The 17690-nt window shown below is 42.4% G+C and overlaps 1 protein-coding gene across 7 annotated transcripts in view; it reads right to left on the reverse strand.

Moving 5' to 3' along the window:
- MIER1 (MIER1 transcriptional regulator) overlaps positions 1 to 17690 on the reverse strand; it is a 346656-nt gene that overhangs the window by 163171 nt on the left and 165795 nt on the right. For 4 of the 7 annotated variants that reach the window (XM_069232475.1, XM_069232481.1, XM_069232477.1 and 1 more), the window contains 3 exons: positions 15569 to 15701; positions 13819 to 13883; positions 9124 to 9196 (listed from right to left, as the gene is read on the reverse strand). In XM_069232475.1, the coding sequence (XP_069088576.1) occupies positions 9124 to 9196; positions 13819 to 13883; positions 15569 to 15701 (271 nt within the window). The remainder of the gene's footprint in view (positions 1 to 9123; positions 9197 to 13818; positions 13884 to 15568; positions 15702 to 17690) is intronic. The other 3 variants (XM_069232476.1, XM_069232479.1, XM_069232480.1) reach the window with 1 other exon arrangement.

Below are 17690 nucleotides of genomic sequence, written 5' to 3' on the forward strand. Positions count from 1 at the left end.
GCTCTGGGAGGATACTCCTCCCATGCCAGTAACACCTACAGGGAGTGCAGAATTATTAGGCAAATGAGTATTTTGACCACATCATCCTCTTTGTGCATGTTGTCTTACTCCAAGCTGTATAGGCTCGAAAGCCTACTACCAATTAAGCATATTAGGTGATGTGCATCTCTGTAATGAGAATGGGTGTGGTCTAATGACATCAACACCCTATATCAGGTGTGCATAATTATTAGGCAACTTCCTTTCCTTTGGCAAAATGGGTCAAAAGAAGGACTTGACAGGCTCAGAAAAGTCAAAAATAGTGAGATATCTTGCAGAGGGATGCAGCACTCTTAAAATTGCAAAGCTTCTGAAGCGTGATCATCGAACAATCAAGCGTTTCATTCAAAATAGTCAACAGGGTCGCAAGAAGCGTGTGGAAAAACCAAGGCGCAAAATAACTGCCCATGAACTGAGAAAAGTCAAGCGTGCAGCTGCCACGATGCCACTTGCCACCAGTTTGGCCATATTTCAGAGCTGCAACATCACTGGAGTGCCCAAAAGCACAAGGTGTGCAATACTCAGAGACATGGCCAAGGTAAGAAAGGCTGAAAGACGACCACCACTGAACAAGACACACAAGCTGAAACGTCAAGACTGGGCCAAGAAATATCTCAAGACTGATTTTTCTAAGGTTTTATGGACTGATGAAATGAGAATGAGTCTTGATGGGCCAGATGGATGGGCCCGTGGCTGGATTGGTAAAGGGCAGCGAGCTCCAGTCCGACTCAGACGCCAGCAAGGTGGAGGTGGAGTACTGGTTTGGGCTGGTATCATCAAAGATGAGCTTGTGGGGCCTTTTCGGGTTGAGGATGGAGTCAAGCTCAACTCCCAGTCCTACTGGCAGTTCCTGGAAGACACCTTCTTCAAGCAGTGGTACAAAAAGAAGTCTGCATCCTTCAAGAAAAACATGATTTTCATGCAGGACAATGCTCCATCACACGCGTCCAAGTACTCCACAGCGTGGCTGGCAAGAAAGGGTATAAAAGAAGGAAATCTAATGACATGGCCTCCTTGTTCACCTGATCTGAACCCCATTGAGAACCAGTGGTCCATCATCAAATGTGAGATTTACAAGGAGGGAAAACAGTACACCTCTCTAAACAGTGTCTGGGAGGCTGTGGTTGCTGCTGCACGCAATGTTGATGGTGAACAGATCAAAACACTGACAGAATCCATGGATGGCAGGCTTTTGAGTGTCCTTGCAAAGAAAGGTGGCTATATTGGTCACTGATTTGTTTTTGTTTTGTTTTTGAATGTCAGAAATGTATATTTGTGAATGTTGAGATGTTATATTGGTTTCACTGGTAATAATAAATAATTTAAATGGGTATATATTTTTTTTTGTTAAGTTGCCTAATAATTATGCACAGTGATAGTCACCTGCACACACAGATATCCCCCTACATAGCTAAAACTAAAAACAAACTAAAAACTACTTCCAAAAATATTCAGCTTTGATATAAATGAGTTTTTTGGGTTCATTGAGAACATGGTTGTTGTTCAATAATAAAATTAATCCTCAAAAATACAACTTGCCTAATAATTCTGCACTCCCTGTATTTCCAATGGGAGAGAGTGTAACACCCCTCTCCTAAAGGAAATGCATTGTTCTGCCTTCCTGGGATTGAGCTGAAACCTATCTGTAAGGTAGACGCAGCTGGGGCTGCAGTGGAAACCTCAGAGAGCTGGTTTGGCAATACTGGGGGTCCATGGTGGGGCCTCCAGGGTGCATGGGTTTGCCCCTCCACCCCACCAAATACCAGATTTAGATTGGGGGACAATTCCATGATCTTAGACACACATGGTCATATTCGGAGTTACCATTGTGAAGCTACATATATGTATTAACATGTAGTGCACGTATATAATGCTGTCCCCGCACTCATGAAGTCCGGGGAATTGGCCCTGGACAACTTGGGGGCACCTTTGCTAGTGTGGTGCCCCCACACAGTAACTTTGTACCTAGCCTTCAGTAAATTAAGGTTAGACATATAAGTGACTTATAAGTTACTTAGTGCAGTGAAAAATGGCTGTGAAATAGTGTGTGCACTACTTCACTCAGGCTGCAGTGGCAGTCCTGATGAAAGGTTTGTATGAGCTCCTTATGGGTGGCAAAAGGAATGCTGCAGCCCATAATGATCTCCTGGAACCCCAATGCCTTGGGTGCCTAGGTACCATATACTAGGGACTTATAGGGGGCGGGAGGGGGGTCCAGTGTGCCAATCAGAATTGGAATATGGAGTCACTAAACTATAGTGACAAATTTGGTAAGTAGAGAGAGCATAAGCACTGGAGTTCTGGTTAGCGGAACTTCAGTGACACAGTCAAGCATACTGACAACACACATAGGCCACAAACTATGAGCCCTGGGGATCTGGCTAGCAGGATCCCAGTGAGACAGGCCAAACACACTGACACTCACAAACAGGCCAAAAATGGGGCTAACCATGCCAAAAAGAGGCTACTTTCTCACAAGGACCTATTAAATTATACATTACGTATGAAGACCAGTAGTAATGAGTTTCCAACTTGCTCACAAGGAAGGCAATTCCGCTTGTTAACCAAACGGAAGGCACAATTTTATAGCATGTGAAAATTCAGTGGCAGGCTATGGGGGAGAAAACATTTGTAACTTGTGACCAGCTTACTGAACAACAATGCAGTCAAATAAAGAAATGAGTAGATCAAGAAAAAAAAAGAACAAATGTTGAATGAAAAGCAAGAACAAGTAAAATGTTTCAGGGGCTAAACTTTATTAAAATAAACAAAAACAGTAACTATTCGTCTCCATGATTGTTGCACTAAAAGGTTTCTTCTTGAAGGTGCTTCAGAGCTGGTCCCAGAGACCTCAATCTTTTTTAATTCAGTTGTCAGGGGATTTCCACAATTATTATAGGTCTTCACTTTTCACCTAGCAGCACACAAGTTAAGATTAACAGGAATTATTTTAAATTGTAAGAAGCCACCTTTGGTTCTGGATCTCCCCCATCTTCCTGAATATCTGGGTCACCAAAGGCAACTTTTTCCACTTAATCTGTACATGGCGCCAGCCTGGGACGCTCATTCGGTTTCCAGATTGTATCTTACGATGACGACACTCAGTTGATTATTCCTATTGCTCACAACTGGGAGGAATCAAGAGAGAAATACCGACTTTGTAGGTCAGCGATTAATAACTGGATGGCTAGTAATTGGCTTAAACTCAATGGTGATAAGACCGAAATTATCGGCTTCGGTCGCAATAACATTCCCTGGGATGGTAGTTGGTGGCCAGAAGCTTGGGAGGGATGCCACTTCCCCGCCCCTCAGCCAAAAATCTTGACATTATATTTGATACATCCCTTTCCTTTGAGCCACAGATTAATCAAACTACTAAAGTTTGCTTTTGGACCCTGAAAACCCTCAGAAAAATCATGCATCTTTTGGAGGATGATCTGAGAATTCCTGTTGTATTGGAATTAGTCACTTCAAGATTAGATTATTGCAACGCTCTTCTGTTAAATGCTAACAAAACCTCCCTTCACAAACTTCAGATTATTCAGAACATTGCAGCTCGTCTTATTCTGAATCTTCCACAATCCTCCTCTGCCAGTAGCAGCCTTAAACTGCTTCATTGGCTAACAATCAATAAAAGGATTACATTCAAATCTCTTTGTTTAACTTACAAAGTTCTTCACACAGAGGGTTGTGAATATTTGAAGTCTACCCTTCGATATTACCAACCTACTAAAAACCTTAGATCCTCTTTTAAACATCTGATTGCTGTTCCCCGCCGTCATAAGGCTAGATGGAGGGGGGTCGAGCTTTCACTGTGGAAGCTGCAAGGTTATGGAATGCTCTACCTTTTGCTCTTCGTCCAACAGCAACTTACACTATTTTTAGAAAAAATCTTAAAACCTGGCTTTTTTCTCAATAGGTGCGCTTTCTCATTTGATTAGGGAGCTCTTGGTTTTCCGTTGACTTGCTCAGTTTAGCGCTTCGATGCGTCCTGCCGGAATGCGTTTTAAAAATAACCCAATACAATACAATACAATACAATACAATAGGCAGGCGATGGTACCAAGCACGTTGGTCCAAAAACTTTTGAGAAGCAACTGGCTCACTCAGTTCTTCAAATATGTCTGATATGTAAGAATACCGACAGAGGTGTTAACTGTTCCTACAGTGTCTTCTAGCAGGCAGGCTAAAATTCAGTCTGGAGGAAAGAAAACCATGCTACTTCTTGCTCCAGGATGGCTCTAGCGCAAGTGGACCAAGCATAGGTGTACGAAAGAATTAGCACGCCATTTGTAAGCTATGCTGTACAGTTTTGTACCACACTATAATTCTGTATTGTGCTACAGAATTTTTGGTAACATCACACAAAATAACCTAGAAGAGTTCATTTTCACAAAGGCCCATCACATCCTTCTTGGTGCTCATATTTCCAGGCACTTTCTTCCCCTCTTTAACACCCATCTCTAGCTCCATAGCCTGAAAAATGTTTTTCTTTTTAAAGAGTGATATACGATACAATACAGTGAGCTCACGAAAGCAGGATTCATAATACTTTACAATGCACTTTGTTGCTTTGGTCATCAAAAGAGAGCTAAAGGGAGGTTCCTGGTCTGGGGACACTAGTGTGAAAGCAACAGTGGAAAGAAAATCAATACTTGAGCAAAAGTCTTCTATGTTTGCAGATTTCTGTTTTGCAATAGCTGCTATCTTTTGGTAAAGGTGGCACAGGGATTTCCGCATTACATTCAAATAGCACCTTACGTACCCTTAACTGAAGTACCCCTTCCTTTTCTGCAGTGCTTATATTCGCAGCAGTTGAAAGACTAATTTGTCTATTGCCTTAACATAAGTGAGGCTTGTAGAAAACAGGACTTCTTTGCAGATGCCCCTCGCTTTCTGCCCCTTTAGAACTACTGGATGCTGGCTTTAGACTCTGACAGTACATTACTAATCAGACCTCAGTGACAGTGCTCTATCCTTTTAAACAAGGTCTAATTGTAGCACAACTGGCAAAGGACTTTAGCAACTGTGTAAGTCCCTAGTAAATGGTACTAAAGAGGGTCCCTAAAGGCTGCAGCCTATCTTATGCCACCCCTAAGGGACCTACACACAAATTGCACAGTCTGCTATTGCAGAGTGTGTGTCAGGGTGCAAACCCTGAGTGAAAACACAATATGGCACACTGGGTGTGCCATGCCAAGGTCACGGCATGTATTATATGCACGTCAACCTACAGCAGACATTAAGAGCCCTAAGGCAGGGTGCATTATAATCCATGTGAGGGCATGCCAGCATGAGAAGATGTGCCCCTGTGTTGTCTAGTTCTAGATATTGCAAGTGACCGGGCGGCCATCTTAGAACACGAACTGGACATCACAGATGACCCAGCTATATGATAATGAGAACACGCTTCTGATTCAAAATGTTCAAGTTCTCTTTGCTGTAAACACTTCTTTATTAACTCACACCATTCTCCCCCCAAATCTGAATCTGCACTTCTTGTAATCTTCTCCAGGTACACACAGCAGCATTCTGGAATACCAGCAAATTCAGAACCAAAGTGTCTATATAACTCATTCATCCTTATGCCTCTTGTATAATTGCACAACTCTGTTTTTTTTTCTCCTTTCTTGCGCCTTCTATTCTAGCTTAATATTGCATGTTTTAAATATTTTTGAGCTTATTGGATTTCTTGTTTACATAGTACAATAATACAAAAATGGCAAATAACGGGAAACCGCAACGGATCCCTGAGTACCACATCAGTGACAAAACCAGATTGCATCTCTCTGGAAGCAGGCAGAAAGTCCACTTTTTTTAAAATACAATTAAGCCTTACTGCATAGCCAATATAGGAAAGTACCCTCTTTTTCACATGGTTACCCCCACTTTTTGCGTGCTGTCAGTGTGTTTTTGACTGCGTTCACTTGGATCCTGCTAACCAGGAGCCCAGTGACTGTGCTCTCTCTCTCTAAATTTGGTTGTCCCTGACTTTGTACACCCCACAACTGGCATAATGGTGCCCCCATGCAAGCCCCTAGTATATGGAACCCAGGGCATTGGGGCACCAGGGGTTCCCCATGGGCTGCAGCATGTATCATGCCACCCATGGGAGCCCATGCAAAATGTGTCTGCAGGTCTATTTCAGCCTGCATAAAAAGGTGCATGTACCCTTTCACTACAGCTCACTGCACCAGGTCACTGTAAGTTCACTCTATGGCAGGCCCTTCTAGCCCAAAGGGCAGGGTGCAAGTACGTCTGAGCAGAGGTGCCCCCACAACTCCAGCTCCATTTTCCTGTACTTCGTGAGTGTGGGGAAGCCATTTTAGCCATGTACTGGACATAGACCACTACCTATATCCAGCTACAAAATGGTAACTCCGAACCTAGGCATGTTTGGTATCAATCATGTCGGAATCATATCCCAATACTGTTACCAGTATTGGTTGTATGATTACATGCACTCTGGGGGCTCCTTAGAGGACCTCCAGCTTTGCTCCTACCAGTTTGCAAGTTTTTCCGCGCAGCCCGTGCTGCTGCCATCCTACAGATAGGTTTCTGCCCTCCTGCTGCTTGAACAGCTCAAGGCCAAGAAGGCAGAACAAAGAATTTCCTTTGAGAGAGGGAGGCTACACCCTCTCCCTTTGGAAATAGGTGTTAGATGGTTTGGGAGGGGTAGCCCCCCCAAGCCACTGGTATGCTTTGAAGGGCACATTTGGTGCCCTCCTTGCATAAACCAGTTTGCACCAGTCCAGGGACCCTCGGTCTCTGCTCCGGGGCGAAACTGGACAACGGAAAGGGAAGTTACCACTCCCCTGTCCATCACCACCCCAGGGGTGGTGCCCAGAGCTCCTCCAGGTGGCCACCTGATTCTGCCATCTTGAATCCAAGATGGGCAGAGGCCTCTGGGAGCATTTGAGTGGTCAGGTTAGGCAGGTGACATCACAGCCCCCCTCCTGATATGTGTTCACCCTTCTAGGTGACCAATCCCCCTTTTAGGGCTATACAGGGTCTCCCTCTTGGGTGGGTCCTCAGAATCGACAAGCAAGATTGCAGCAGAACTCCTTTGCAACCTTTACTTCGACTTCTGGCCACTGGACTTCACAGGAACCTACAATCTGCAGCTCTAGCAAATACTCCAATCTGCAACATTGTTTCTCCAGCTCCTTCTAGCAACTGCAACTTTTACCGGCTGTGTATCCTCTGAGGGTGGCAAGTCTTCAGTTTGCACAAGAAGCAAGAACGAATCTCCTTTGGGGTGAAGGAGTCACTCCTCTGCACCCGCAGGCACCAACTGCATCGACCACCAGACGCATGGATCCTCTCTCCAGCAACTCTGCGTGGATGTTGCAACAAAGGTGGTGGTCTGGAGTGGTTCCCTCGGGTCCCTCTACCAGCTACCCAACTTGGGAAGTGGTGAGTCTTTGACCCTCCTTGCAGGACAGTACCCCTGTGCACCGCGACTCTTGCAGCTATCAAGGCTTGTTGACTCCTCTTCCTAGGGATCTTCAGGCTCCGTGTAGCCCCGGCCTCCAGCACTCTTCCCTGTGAAGCACAGTCTCCTGCCTGCTGCTCCAGCGACGTGGGACTCCTCTTCAGGTGTGCTGAGTGGGCCTCACTGTGACTCCGGTCCCTTCTGCCTGTGAGTTGCCTGTGGGGGCTGCATCTTCGACTTTTGGATCTCCTCGCTGCAGGGGTTGCCTGGGACTCCCCTTCTTGGGTTGAGTCCCTTCGGACCTTCCTGGTCCCCAGCAGCTCTGCAACTTTTGCCTTTGCCCAGGCTTGTTGGTAGTTTTTCCACACCACTGACAGACTGCAACTCTTCTCTTCCGACATGGGACATCGACTGCATCACTCCTGGAACGCTTCTTCTGCTCCTGTGCTGCATAGCCAACTCCTGGTCTTCTCCGTCGACCTGGCCATGCATCTCCAGAAGGGTGGGTAGTGGCTCTGCCGAACTGGACACTTCAATTGGAACTGGACTTGGTCCCCTTAATTTGGAGGTCCTCTTCTGTCAGTTTCCATCTTCTGTTTCTTCCAGTCTTTCCCAGTCCTTTTACAAAGTTTAACTGCGGGTTTGGAAAAAAACAGGTACTTACCTCTTCTCTCCTGGTCGCTGGGGGGGGCACTCTGGTACTTACCTTTTGGGGTTCCTATTTCCTCCAGCTCCCCTCTACAAATTCTACTTACCTGGATGGGGGGTCTGCCTTTCGCATTCCATTTTTTTTAGTATATGGTTTGGTTCCCCCTAGGGTCTCTATTGTTTATTGTCATTTCACTGGTTTCTATTGTTTTCTATGCCCATTCCTGATTACTAAGGTATATAATATAGTGTGTTTACTCACCTGCTAGTAGAGTATTGCCTATACAGAATTTTGGTATTTGTGTTACCCTAATAAAGTACCTTTATTTTTGTAAAACTGTGTGGTTCTTTCATGTGTGCAAGTGCTGTGTGACTACAAGTAGTATGGCATAAGCTTTGCATGTCTCCTAGATAAGTCTTGTCTGCTCATCCACAGCTACCTCTAGAGATCCTGGCTTCTTAGACACTGACTACACCTCACTAATAGGGAATACTTGCACCTGGTATAAGGTGATAACACCATAGGTGCTCACCAAACACCAAGCCAGCTTCCTATAGTCACGACCTCAATATATTATCAATCGCATTTTCTGCAGCAAACCTTTGTCCTCCTGCAGGATGCATGCAGTCCATGCCACTATGTCTTAGGTTAGTGGTTGTGGAAGCACTGAAGAATGGTGCACATCTTGTGCTGCAAAGCACCCCCCCCCCTTAGACTGTAAGTTTAATGATGTTATCATTACAATGCACAGTTGCTTGCAACCATATGTACAGAAGAGCTATACAAGCATATATATTACTAACTTGCTTTCAGTCCATCAATAAATTTGGATAGTAACTGTTGTGCCTCTGTTACCCATCTATAACAAGGCAAGAGTACAAGACTACACAGTTTAGGAGACAATCGAATATATCTGTGAGCCCAGTGTTAACATATGATATGTATATATATGTATATATCTCAATTCACAGACTACTTAATTCTCCAAGTTAAAACTTACCTTTTTCTGTCTCTCTGTATTTGCACATACCAACTGGGATTTCAGCTTGAAACATAGAGCCCACCATGATTTCCTGGTGCCGACATACAAAAAGGGCAACATTTTAGAAAGCAGTGGTTACTTTTGGAAAGTTTTATACGTTTTGAATTTTCTCAACGTACCATGCTAAACAGCAATATGAAACAATGAAAACATTTTTAATATCTAGCTCATATGTTCTATACCAGGTCATGGCCAGGAAGGAAAGCCAAAAAGAAAAGGCTCATGTTAAGGGGCATTGGCAATATTACTTACTTTCTCTAGAAAGAGGATCACCATTATACATCTTACATTAGGCCACAGAGATCACTCAGACACAAATAAGGGGCACAGGAATTCTTGTTTTGTGCATGGTCTATACAGAAACAAATTTAGATCCTCAGAGCCATTAATGAGGCATGTTTCATAAATCATTACACTGCTGTAGGAAAGTAGATTATTATTTGGGATGAACAAGTGTCCATCTCAAAGGATAAGGCCCCCACCTGCTAGTTGTCACCCCAATAAAATAAACCTGTGCTCAGTCCCCGATAATGTGGCACAAACCATTCAGGCTTAAATCAAAAGCAATGTATAAAGTATTTAAGCGGCGCATCCACAGTAGGAACCTGATTTTAAATTAAAAAGAAAAACTGAGTAAAACAAGACCAAAAGACATAAATCCAAAGTTAAACCGAATTTATGGATTTTTGAAGCTTTACATGAAAATAGCGCCAAGAAAAATAAAGCACCCAATGTAAGTCAAGGGGTGCAGTAGGCCAGGATGTAGGTGCAATTTCAGGCCGACTGTGTTAGAACCCAGGTCACATACACCAAGTGGATTGGTTCAGATTAAATTCTGGAAGTCAAAAAGTTGAAAGCGTGTCTAAGTCCCAGCGCACTGTTTGAGAGTGAAAGCTCTCCCTGAGCAGGTCGCAGATGAAATTACAGCTGCTGTTCATGGACCTCAAGACTGGATACTTGAAGCAGGTTGACCCTGCTAGAGTTCTGGAGATTTCTTGCTAAAATGACCCAGTGCAGAATGATGCTGGGAGCCTTGACACGAACAAAGCAGAAATTCAAACTGACACTATGGAACTGCCGGTCAGACACTTTCCACAGGAGCTACAGAAGAAAAGCTCCTTCTAAGACAACCCCCCACCCGACCCCCTGCTCATCCCCAAAGGGCCTCAGGGGAGAGTGTTTAGAGACTCTCAGGGTGTCAGGGACAGGCCACCAGTAAAGTTGAGTCCATGTCTTGTTGCCTCCTGTTGTTATGTTCCTGTAGCCACACAGGGGTTAGCCAACTAACCATTGGTGCCACACATCTTTGTCAAAAGGGAGTAGGTCCAGCCCTTCAGGGGTCCTCTCAGGTGAAAGACATCAGGTTTTGTCCTTTTGTATTTGTTCTGAGATGGTCCAGCTTTGTAGGATTCACCAGCCTACGGTAGGGGACACCCTATGATACTCCTCGCTGACCAATGGAGTAGATGTTGTCAGACACTGGGTGACTTTTTTTTAGTAGTTTCTGTTTGGCTTCATAAAACAGGCCTAAAATGCAATGTGTCAGGACAAATCCAAGTTGGTCAAAGTCCTCAGGCACACTAAACTTGGGCTGGATGGTGTATGGAAGTGCCATAGGGAAATCCCACTAAAATCCAGTTTGAAGAACACCCTTGGTCACACAAAACAGACAGAGTCTGGTAAAAACAAAAGCTGAACCCTACAGCAGTCAGACCAGGGATACACAATGTAGGAAAGGATCAGTTTTGGGAGTGATGCTGCTGTGTTTTTGACTCTGTAGTGCACTGGGCACAGTTGTCCAGAACCCAGTGCAGGTGCTCCAACTTCTCAAGTAGGTATACAGTTGATCATTTAACATACTTAGAAGTCCTAATATAAGGTACAAGAGGTATATTGGGCAAGTAAGTTAAGTGTCACTAGTGGACTGCAGCACTTTATTGTGCCACCATTTCTGTGATGGGGTGAAACGTGACTCTGGGCCTGCTACTACAGCCCAGTCGTTCAGCTTTAAACGCGCCAACTTGATGTGGCACAATAAGCCCTTTAGTGAGGTCAATACCTTCCTTTTTAATATCACTAAGCCACCCTTAGGGAAGGCCTTGGTCAGCCACCAGGCAGGTGCTTCGTAAGAAAAAGGACATATATGTTTTGTGTTTAACATGCCCTGAAAGTGAAAACCCCAAACTGCTGTTTTCATTGTACCAAGCCAAGTGGTCCCATTGGCTATCATGGGGTTTCCCCAGCCACTGTGCTAAGTGCTAACTTCCATTTGGGACTACCAAAGATATTACTTTAAGGTATCAGATTAATCATGACATTAAATCGGACTCATCACTGAGATCAGATTTAAAGTAACATTTAATAGGAAGGTGACTTTAGAAAAATCACCACTTTTGGTAGACTTTCCTGTCTTTCTGCAGCACCAGAGACAACGTGCTGCCCCCTCCTTTGAAGTGTTTCCAGGAACAGGGAACAAACAACTACTGAAGGAAGGAGGCGTGAACTCCTCCAGCAGGATGACTAATGAGTGGTGGCCACTGATGGCCAAGCTACAAACAGGCTACCACCTTAGAGAAGCAAATCAAGAACACATCTTTGCCTGCTCACTCTTCTATGTAGGCAGACAGGCTGGCTGAACTCCTGGGACTCGCAAAGAGGACTATCCCTGCAGTGTCCACTTATGGAGAAAGAATCCACTTTTGCCAGGTCAGAAAAAGTGACTCAAAGATCTAGGTAGCTAGTTCACTGTTCAGCATCAGGTACACAAAAGCTGAAGGAAGCCAGCACCAGTAAGAGCCCAGCTGCTGAGTATGGAGTGCCCTCTGCTGTATGTTAATGCACCTGTTGGTGACCGAGGTGTCCCCAATTCTCTGGAACCAGTGGCTGTCATTGAATAGGACCCTAGACTCACCAGTGGGCAACTGCAGAAGACCACTAACTGGAGACCAGTGGCAATTGAACCTGCATTTGACTCCACTGGTCCATCATGGGAGATAGGATCCTAAAACCAGATACGGCCTCTGAAGTTCACAGACCTCAGAGCAGCCCCAGGAATACTCCCCACATCTCTTCCACAGGTCGAGCATCCTCTGCATATTCACAGCATTCTTATCATTCTATATCCCAATCATCAGGGACACTCTGATGGAAACGCGATCCAGGATTATTCGTCTTTGAGGACCCTGAGACTAACTGTCTCCCTGGACCTAAGAGGTCCGCGACTCACTCCCAACCCGTTGTGTCCAGTACAAGAGAGGATTTGTAGTAGTAATAGCCATTGGCTCAGGAACCGCAACACTGATTACAAAGATTTATTGGAACTTAAAAGAATGTACTTCTTTTTAAAAAAAACTTCTCTATTCCTCTCCAAAGATTTTTGAATTTTTACTGTCTAATTTAAGATGAAAATACATTCTATTTTTTATAAATTGGTTTAGAACCTTATTGTGCTGTGTTTCATACTTACCTGCTGCTGTGCTGCTTAAAATAGCTCTGTACTTGTTCCTGTGTCTAAGCCGGACTGCTCCGTGCCACAGCTACCCAGGACTGAGCTAAAGGTTTTGTTAAAGAAAGGTAAGAGGACCTGATAGGGATTGTAACATTATTACATGGTGATTTCATACAACCCCACCATACAATAATACACTTTGCTACACAAAAGAAGTATGTTCCAGTCCTGTTTAATTCGTTTCAAAGGCAAACACCTTCTTACATTTGTGCCTCAGACAGGATTTGACACTGTTGTGCCAACAGCATGGCCACACCCCCAGGCTGAATGTTCTAATGAGCTCAGAGAATTCATCCCTGCCAATCAGATTGACATGTCCATCAAACTGAACCAAAGTTTAGCACTTTGAAGGAATCTCACACCATACTTACACCTTATTCTGGTGAATTACAGTCTGGTCAGCTGTAAGAGGGTACTGTTGGTTAGTCTCTTGAAGGCTCAGGCAGGGAAAAGAGAACTTTCTAAAAGTTACTTTCCTTTAATATTTATTAGAAATCAGACTACCACTGAACAGGATTTTTAAAACTATTAAAAATAGTAACTTGATTAGTTTTTCATTTCCGGGATAGCAGTATTACCATTTTAATATGCACTCTGTTTTTCTGCATAGGACAGCTAGGTCTGCCACAGTGAAAATAGATTTTAGGGATTTGTCACTGTAAGGAAAAGACAATCTATTTTCAACATATCCCGCTTTTAAATACCTTGCTACCATGCACCCTGTCTTACGGGTACAGGTCTACATAGGGGTGACTTGCTACTATGTAAAAGAGACCTGCTGAGTCATGTTTTCAGTGCCACTGTAGTGGATGGCACAATAGGTGCTGCACTCCATATGGCATTTAACTTTCTATGACCTAGGTGTATTTCTTCACCATACACTATGGCCTTTTAAGAAGGTTAAATGCTCCAATCAGCGTTTAAGCCAATTTCAACCTGCTTTAGGGGTCAGAGGACATATATGGGCACTAGACATCAGTGGTAAGTTCAGGATTGGCAGCAGGCAAGTCCAAAACAGAAGTGAAAAACTGGGAATGGCCACCCAAAAAAATTGTCACTTTGCAACAACTGCAATATAAAACTATTTTGAGAAATGTGAATTTACAATGCTGTGGTCTATTTAAACGGTGAAGGTGTTAAATTACCTTTTTCCAGTCTTCAGAAGGAATATATTCATCATCTTCATCAGATTCATCGTCCATTTCATGATCTAGAAAACAGGTTTATTATCAAATTAGGCAAGAGCAGGATCAAAGAATACTTTTGATTCCTCAAAGTGTTCATGCCCTTGCTTGCAGTTTCCAGAACTGTTTGGGTCGCACCTCAAAAAAATATGCTTTTTTCACTCAGTGTTCAGCTGGTACTACTTTTAACATTTAGTTTAAGTCAACAACTTGCCTCTTTGCCATCTCATTTTACACATGAAAAGAACCAGAGGAAAACCCAAAGCACTAACCCACTGCACAGAAATGTCAGCTAGAAAAACATTTGCAAAACACAAGCAAGTCTTTGTGGCAAGAACACATACAAAGGGAGCTATTGAGTATTGCCATGTGGCCTACTGAAAACTCTTCTGACACAAACTTCTGCCTTATGTAATCTTTGACGAGGATCTACTACGACAGGGTGAAATGGTACTTCAAGGGGGGGCTATGAGTCTTCCACAGACAAAGCGGAAATAACCATGTTTTTAGCCATTTATGAAATTTCAGATCCAACATTTTTCAACAAACATTTAAGGGAATAAGAGTTCCATATTACAACATATCATAACCACTTCATTCCTTGAACTTGAATTTGGAGACAAGGAAGCCTTTTCAGATATCACAACACCATCTTGGAGACATATGTAAAGTTTTTTTCTTCAAACTCCTGTGACTTGTAGATGCAATGCATCTTGCAACACTACGCACTTTTAACATTATATCAAGAAAAAATAGGGTGATCATGGACCCTGGCCAAACTCACTCTCCATTAAATCTATGAAGCGAACAAAAGAACAATATCCTCAACAGCAGTTACAATGCAAGCAAAAGTAACAAGCTGTGGTCAGAGCTTCGTTTTTTAATTAGTTCAAGTTGTGGCACGGTGCCCGCCTTATTCGGGTAAAGATATTAAAAATGAAGATGCCTTTAAAGTTACAATGCTCAAAAGTTGTTGCACTCATTTTTGGTGAAATTATCTGGACCATGTCCCTCCACCTTGATGCCAAGAAACCTTATGATGCTGTTTAATGATTACAGCGTGCATCACTAACATCTGTACGTGACACAAATAATCAAAATTCTCTGAGCCAACACTGACTGGAGCAAGATTCGTACAGCAATATGTATAGCCTCTAAGAAAGACTTCATGGCCTGGGCTACAGCACTTGTGAAATATGAACAGTTACATTTCAACCTATATTTGTATTGTATCCAATTCAACAAACATTAAAGTATGTGTCAAAAGCACTGCAACCATTTTTATACTCAGATGCCTCCTTCACAATTTCATTTACTTGTCAATTAGTCTGACAGATCAGCACAATCCTTCACAGAAGGCACAAATGAAAAAACATCCACCATATTTGTAATCAGACACACTACAGGAGTCATCAAACAACAATATCAACTTAAATCATACATGGCAACAAGACGAAAAGCTAATTATCACCACAAATGAATACTAAATGGTCACGCAACAGTAGATCTTCTAAAACAGACTGCAACATCTAACATAATTCAAATTAAATTGAATTACATGCAGGTAACAAGCCTAGATGCAAGCCTTTCAGCACACTTGAATTAGTTGGAATGTAATATACCCTTAGCTAAATAAAAAATGTAAATATAGCATGTTGTGAAACACCTGACTAATATGATACACATTTTTTTTACATCAAACACTGCATACTTGGATCAAAATACTTGCATCGCCGGGGTCGGATCAATTGAGGTGCATCACGGGGAACTACAGGCTGAGCACGGTCATCGTTGGAGGACTGTGCTTCATCCTCTTGTCCAGATGAATCTTTTATATTTTCCCCCTGTAATGTAACCATTTACACACACTCAGGAATTAAATAACTAATTTACCTCCAAAACGTACACAAACATGTCTGGGAAAAGCAATAGCATATTTTCTATTCAGATCAGTACATTAGACCTCATTTGTCAACTTAGGAAAAGTGAAGCTATTCACCAGTACAAAAATACCTATCATACTAAAGTGACTTAGCTATGCTGCATTATATTGTCCATCGTTAAAGTGAGAGAAAAGTGATTTAAAATGAACGTAATTCTTAGAATTTGTCACTGAAAAAGGATGAAAAAAAATAAACATGTTTTTACAGTAGTATTCGATTTCAAAAAGCAGTGCTGTGAAAATTTAGGGAGGATAATCTGATTGGGCTTTGTTGGAGGCAAAACCATCCTCACCCAACAGTTTCTCTCATTTCATATATATATTCCATTTCTTCTTTGTAAAACGCAAAACAAATCAATGCGGTGTTTATCTACTGTAATGATTAACGCAAAATGTTTACTTTTGGTTCAATAGCAATTTTCCATTCCCTCAGCTTAGAAACACTGGCCACAATCTGTAACTGGATCCGAGTTAAATTATAAATAAATAAATTCCAGACATAATGTAGCTCACCACAAGAGTCTGTTTATGACCAATTCTAATATTCAATGTAGTAGTACCATCAACTGTTGTTTTATTTGTGTGTTGCTTGGGCTATCTAATATAAACAACATGGGCAACAACTAGTGTACACTATGAGAGCTATTAGAAGTGTGACGTTCTCGGACTGGAATTGCTTTTCTCCTTTTAACATGTATAGTCTCTCTGGTTATGTTGCTTCAACAACTACAGTTGAGAAAAGGCTAGGTTCCTACGCATTAATTGTTTAACATAGGCTGTTTTGTCTTTTCTTGAATCTTTTGTACACACAACTGACCTTCAATAACCCTTCCTCTAAATAGACCTCATCATTTCCTAAAAATGCTTATTTTAATCTTTTATCATTTTATAGGTTCAAATATTTTTCAACTATTCTTTGTCTAAAACTGTGCAATAAGCTAAACACAAATTAACTTCATTCAATTCTACTACTCTTTTAAATAATTGTGATCAAAATTTATTTTTTTAGAATTTTGAAACCACATCTCCATGCTTGAAAATCTGGCATGAGTCTTTTATTCAATTTCAAAACGTTCATCCTCTGATATTAATTTATATGGTACACATATATTGCTATAATGAATACTGTTAGTTATTCTTCTTGGGTGAAAGTTGGTGTGTTCCAAACATGCTTTTTTGTCTATTTTCTACAGACAGCATTTGTAATTTCCTTTCTCTTATTTTAAGTTTAATATCTACATAACCTCTTTTAGACTTCATATGTTATAAATTGAAGGAATTGATTGAGTGTCCCCACAGATAAAAAAAACATTCCGAAAGGGGTGTATTCAGGCAAGGAACACGATTTGTGTTTTGAGAATTTATAATTGAACAGAGAAAAGTGTGTGAATCCTTTGAGTGCTTTCCTTTGGGGAGCATTCTGGGGCCAGTCAAATATGCCAAACTGGTTGGGTCCACCATGGAACGATTAGGATAGAGCTAAATGAGAGCTATGCTAGTTCGATAAAAAGAGGAGCTATGATCTCAGCTGAAGACCCAAAAGAGCTGCACACCAGTCCTGAAAAGCCATCTTTTGGATGTGGTCAGTGGTTAGTTCTTTCATTGGAGAGTCCTACCTTGGGATCTTTAAGGTCATTGGAGAGATACCTGGTTCCCGTACTTAAACAAATGTGGTCGATCCACTCAAATTAATGTGGCGCTGTGTGGCATGATACGGACTCTGTGATCTAAGAATGACTGTCACCTATTAGGATTCAGACTGAAGCACCACTAATGACATTTATCATCATGACACTGACACGATCAACCAGACGTTAGAATGAAAAAATGAGATACAGCTGTGAGGTGAAAGGTATGCTCACTGAGTGTAGCTTACAATTAAAGTACCATA

This window comes from Pleurodeles waltl, chromosome 4_2, assembly GCF_031143425.1.
Source record: "Pleurodeles waltl isolate 20211129_DDA chromosome 4_2, aPleWal1.hap1.20221129, whole genome shotgun sequence".
Classification (NCBI taxonomy): Eukaryota; Metazoa; Chordata; class Amphibia; order Caudata; family Salamandridae; genus Pleurodeles; species Pleurodeles waltl.